Source organism: Zingiber officinale, chromosome 2A, assembly GCF_018446385.1.
Source record: "Zingiber officinale cultivar Zhangliang chromosome 2A, Zo_v1.1, whole genome shotgun sequence".
NCBI classification, from domain to species: domain Eukaryota; kingdom Viridiplantae; phylum Streptophyta; class Magnoliopsida; order Zingiberales; family Zingiberaceae; genus Zingiber; species Zingiber officinale.
Genome location: NC_055988.1, coordinates 99,236,548 through 99,242,002, shown reverse-complemented (window position 1 = coordinate 99,242,002; position 5,455 = coordinate 99,236,548). Strand labels below are relative to the sequence as shown.

The following is a 5,455-nucleotide window of genomic DNA, read 5'->3' as shown; positions in this document are numbered from 1 at the left end:
TTCACTATTATAGTAATTATAAAATCATAGTTACTATAATTGTAAATAATTATTTCATAATTGTTATAACTATAAATAATTGTAATTATAGTAACTATGAAACTGTAATTGTTACAATATGATTTTATTCTATTCATATAATTGTCCAATTATGTCAGGGTTTAATACGTGTACCGAAAGATATTTATATCCTTTTACTGGCAAAGTTGGTGGGTTGAGCATCCTTTAGATAAAAAAAATCAAAATGGGGTGTTCCTTTGATAATTTGAAAATAAAAAGGCATCGTTTTGATTTTTACCCAAAATATTTTATATATAATATTTTGGATTTGGTCGGGGATATGACTGTAAATAAATTAAACATTCATAAATAAATTTGATATTTGATTTGATAAATAAATGGAAAATTTTTTAAAATGAATAAATAAGGGAGAGTTTGATTTGTTTGTATTTTCATTTTCATTTTCATTTTTATGAAATAATATTTTCTCATTTTTAAAAAAAAATGATTTTTTTTTGTATTTTTCATTTTTTTAGAAAATGTTCTATCTTTTTTTAAAAAATGAACATAAAAAATATAAACTAAATGTATTTTTCATTTTCTAAAATAAAAATTAACATGGAAAATATAAACCGAATGGTCTCTAAGCTTGTATTATTAAACTTAGCAACCAATAAATTAAGTTTCAAAATATAAAAAATTTCAAATAAGTTTGAATTTAAAGCTCTATAATATATAAATAAATCAAGTTCGAACCAAATTTAACTTATAAAAAAGAAATGAAGTCAAACTTGGATAACTATTTCAATAATTTAGATCATTTCAAACTTAGCTCGACTCTAAACAAATTCGAATATCACAAAACTTGACGCTATTTTACAGCGCGAGCTGAGGAGTACATTCTGGTTAAAACAAAATGCAAAAAAGGCTGTGGCTTGGTGCCAAAAGAATGTCTAGAATTTCAAGCATTGATTGAGGAATTAAGTCGAACAAGTTGTGGTTGTTGGGATGGTAACGTCGTATTGTCCTCTTCGCGCTGGGTGGCCAATCCTGTCTCACCAATGATTCATCAGCTGTCCCATGACAACATAATCGGCCTTGCAGTAGGTAGCGACGGTACATTTGCAAACGCTCCGAGGACTTCAACTCGCTGCGCCACCAAACGCTCAAACGTCCACACGTGAAAGCGCCTGAGCAGACACACCAGTCGGCATATATCTGATCGAAGTAGGTCGCTCTGGAAATAACTCAAATGTTGGATAATGTAGCTGGAGATACAAATATGCTGAATTTGAAATTACAGAATCAAAATCAATCTTATTTGTTAGATGACCTGAGCTAATGATTTTAAGCTGCAGGGCTAATTTGGCCAGGCTTCCGATTGTCCGAGTAGGTTGTCGAGTCCTTGTGTCGCCAGACTACCAAGTCGGCCGAGTAGCATATTCATCCCCCCAATAGTTGCTTTGAGATTACGATGAACGTTTATTTCCTAGAACATAATGGGAAGACGGATCGAAACGTCGGTATCCGTTTACACATCGACAATATGCAAAATAATTATTCACGCAAAATATCCACATCCATCATGTGCAAATCGTGCTCGCATGCGAGTCACCTTAGATTCAATGATCTAAGCCTTGCATGTATTTGCACCTCATACATGCTCACGCGTCTCTCATATATCTATTCACAATTACACTACTTTAATCATAATACCATTGAACTTCCACTGTGGAAGTAAAGTTCTCATACAACATACAGTCCTTTTTAATTCACCTCTTCTTTTCATTCACATTCTTTTATTTATATATAAAGTTCTCATACAACATAGAGTCCTTTTTAATTCACCTCTTCTTTTCATTCACATTCTTTTATATATATATATATATATATATATATATATATATATATATATATATATATATATATATATATAAATTAATGGTTTGGGTTAGAACTCCCTCTGAAATTAATATGCATAATTGTCATGTTCTTCGTATGTAAGTGTGCTTAGCAGCATATGAAACCATTAATTTAACTTTGTTGCCCTCTTCCTCACCCTTACCCCTGTATTTCTCCATCCAAGTAAACTAAGCCAGTTGCAAGCTATCAGGAATTTGTTCCCCATCGGTACTATCAGGGATTCAGAATATTTCAGAATTAACTTGGCCATCACTGCTATCAGGAATTTATTCGTCTTCAGCATTGTCTCTATGAGAGCCATCATCACTGCTTGTATTGAACTTACCTTCCAACTGTCGAGGAGAAATTTGGCATCCCTGGCTATCAGCCGAACCTTTCGATATGGCCTTCCATTTCCTCATTCTCAGAAGCATCCTCTCCTCTGCATGAAACATCAGTGGTCAGAAGTTTAGCAATTGCATTGTCCACTTCATTCACTGCCATTCATCCCTTTCTTACTTTCACACTGCACTTTTACCTCTTCTTTTCACCTTCCATATGCATTGATTAAGTGAATGTCCTGAATCTGTAGAGTGCAGCCAGGAGGAAATTGCTAAAATAAGATCAGGCCTACTATAAATGTTCTTGACAAGAGTTTTTAGTTGTGAATAAGCAGGTCATCTATATCAATAAGAAAGAATGCATTTTACTTTATGTCAGGGAAACATGTCTCAGTATTGTACAAGGTGTAGTTAGTGTATTTGTAATTTCCAAAGCCTAGAAGAACCTAAATGATCATGATCAGATAAATAAGAGATTTAAGTTAGGATAAAATTTCCAACCTTGGAGACAGTATCAGGCTGGTTTGCAGTTATTGTCAGTTGTCGAGTGCCGCAGAATTTAATCACCAGTGATCTTTGCAGGAGCATAGTCCATTTTCAAAATGATGGAACCTTTTCACATCCCTCACAACAATCTCCCGGTTTGCTATTTTCGCAATGTACTTTATCGCTTCATGGCAATCTCCACATATTCTTAAATTCTTTATGATGACAATTCTTGTGCCAGGACTGCTATTCAGCAACCCAAAAGCAATAGCCAATCTCTCACTGTGGTTGCCTAGCATTTTCTCTTTCACTTCCTCATCCAAGTCATGGAATACAAACTCAGTCTTCGGTATGTAACCCATTTTCTTCATCTCAAAGTCCAACCTCTTCAACAAATCAATGATCTTTTCATGTTGTGGATGGCTTCTATCCTCCATTAGGAAAGCATGAAGTTTTCCCATGATCTCCACTAAACTGTATCCAGGTACTTTTCTTCTGCCCATAGTTTTCATTGCTTTTCTTACCTCTGCTACCTTTTCCCAATTCTTTGCAGCGGCAAAAGTGTTTGAGACCAAAGAATATATGCCCAAGTCATCAGGATTTAACTCGATAACCTTCTGTGCTACATGTTGGCCCAACTCCAACTTTTTGTGATTATGACAACCAGAAAGAAGTGCCACCCAGACGGCGATTCCCGGTCCATCAGACATCGATTGGATGAGCTCATAAGCTTCTTCAACACGACCAGCACGAGCTAGAAGATCTACTATGCAAACATAGTGCTTCTCATTTGGCTCGATGTTGTGCTCCTGTGTCATGAGATTGAACCAGTGCCGCCCTTCTTCCACAAGACCAGAATGACTAAAAGCAGACAAGAGAGAGGCAAAAGTCGCGTGATCAGGCTTTAACTTGGTTTGATTCAATAATGCTAGGAAAACTGAAAGTGCCTCATTCCCATGGCCGTGTGCACCGTAGCTAGAGATCATTGCATTCCATGATATTATGTCTCTTGAGCAAACCGTATCGAACACAGAGTGAGCGCTCATGAGGGAGCCACACTTGGAGTACATGTCAATCACTGCAGTGCCCAAAATCTGGTCAAACTCGAACCTCCTCACGATAAACCCATGAACTGATTTGCCCATCTTCAGAAACCCAATATGTGAACAAGCCAAAATAGCACTCACAAGTGCAACAGAGTCAGGGCACAACCCAAATTCCTGCATTTTGATCAGCATCTGCAGTGCCTCACTGGCCAAACCATTTTGAGCATAGCCTGATATCAAGGCGCTCCATGAGACAACATTTCTACAAGAAATCCTGTCAAAGACGAACTGAGCTAGTTTCAGGAACCCATTCTTTGCATACATGTCCACAAGGCTAGTGCCAATGACAACATTCATTTGGAGGTGATGGCGTAATATATGCCCGTGAACCGACTTGCCGATCGCCATGTCGCCGAAAGCAGCACAGGCCTGTAACAGGCTGACCATAACAATCCCATCCCCCTCAAGACCTTCCTCTAGCATTCTCCTGTAGAACCCAATTGCGACGACAGGATTCCCTGCATTTGCGAACCCAGTGATCATTGTGGTCCAAGAAACGAGATCCTTCTTAGGCATTACGTCAAACAACTTCGCGGCATGGTTCATCTTCCCGCATTTCATATACAAATTGAGCACCGAAGAACAAACAAAGACGTCGTGGATGTAGCCAAGGTGGGAAGAATGGGCCACAATCTCTTGCCCGGTTCTGAGATCCATTAACTGCGCGCAAGCCTTAAGGGCGACAGTGAGCGTGGAGCTATCCGGCCGCGGGTGGCTGGCGGAGACTAAGAGGCGGTACAGGCGGAGGACCTGGCGCGGGGAGTCGCTCCGGGAGTGCGCGACGATGAGGGCGTTCCAGGTGGAAATGTTGGGGAGGGAGGCGGCGGCGAGGAGGACTGACTCGGCGGTGGTGGCGTCACCGAGGCGAGCATAGGCGGCGATCAAGTGGGCGGCAGAGTGAGGACGGGACAAGCAGCCTTCGACGGCCATGCGGGCGTGGATTCGGAGCAGCGTTTGGGTGTCGCGGCATGTGCTCAAGAGATGCACAAGATTTGACCAGAGGAGCATCGGATCACCCGCACAACCTCAAACTCAATTTCCCATTAAATAAAAAAGAAAGGATCAACAACTTCGCAGAATCGCAGGTCAAAAACGCAACTTTACCCTCCCTCCCGGAGATCTCCGATGGTTAGAAGCAGACTGTGTCGGCGTCCGCGGCCAGACAATGTGAACCGGCGATTAGAAGAGGATTGTGCTGCTGTCTGTAGGCTTGGAGCGGTCAGAAGAGGATTGCGTTCGCATCTACGTCTACGGGCGACTACCGACCGCTGCGCGCTGCGACCGACATTGGCGTGCAGTGATCAACGTCTGAGAGGATGCCTGCATACTGTGCTGGCGGCCGACGAGTGGCCGGCGACTGCGCTAGACTGTTTTCGGCGCACGGTAATTAATTATTTTTTAAATAGACAGACTTATTTATTAAAAGAAGAACATATCCTCGTCTAAGTTTATTATATCTATGCCCGCAAAATTTTTGAATACGAATAGATCTTTTAATAAAAAATCTGTCTATTTAAAAAAAAAAACCCTAATCTATTGCTAGACAACGTGGTGAAACCTAATAAACAAGGGCATTTTATCAAAAGATGTAGATAAATATGCTATTTATTAAAAGACTTA

The 5,455-nt window shown here is 40.0% G+C and overlaps 1 protein-coding gene across 4 annotated transcripts; it reads right to left on the bottom strand.

Annotated features, from left to right (window-relative positions):
* Positions 1-857: 857 nt before the first annotated feature.
* On the bottom strand, positions 858-5,246 carry LOC122041688 (putative pentatricopeptide repeat-containing protein At3g25060, mitochondrial). Of its 4 annotated transcripts, XM_042601460.1 has the most exons (4): positions 2,745-5,246; positions 2,249-2,488; positions 1,334-1,489; positions 858-1,237 (listed from the first exon to the last, which is right to left on the bottom strand). In XM_042601460.1, exon 1 carries the CDS (start codon positions 4,841-4,843, stop codon positions 2,807-2,809), a length of 2,037 nt encoding a protein of 678 aa, XP_042457394.1. In that variant the 5' UTR covers positions 4,844-5,246; the 3' UTR covers positions 858-1,237; positions 1,334-1,489; positions 2,249-2,488; positions 2,745-2,806. The 4 variants fall into 4 exon arrangements, with proteins under 4 accessions (XP_042457394.1, XP_042457392.1, XP_042457391.1 ...); XM_042601458.1 differs by lacking the exons at positions 858-1,237; positions 1,334-1,489 and having other exon boundaries at positions 1,946-2,344; positions 2,441-2,488; XM_042601457.1 differs by lacking the exons at positions 858-1,237; positions 1,334-1,489 and having other exon boundaries at positions 1,946-2,488.
* Between the last annotated feature and the right edge of the window lie 209 nt (positions 5,247-5,455).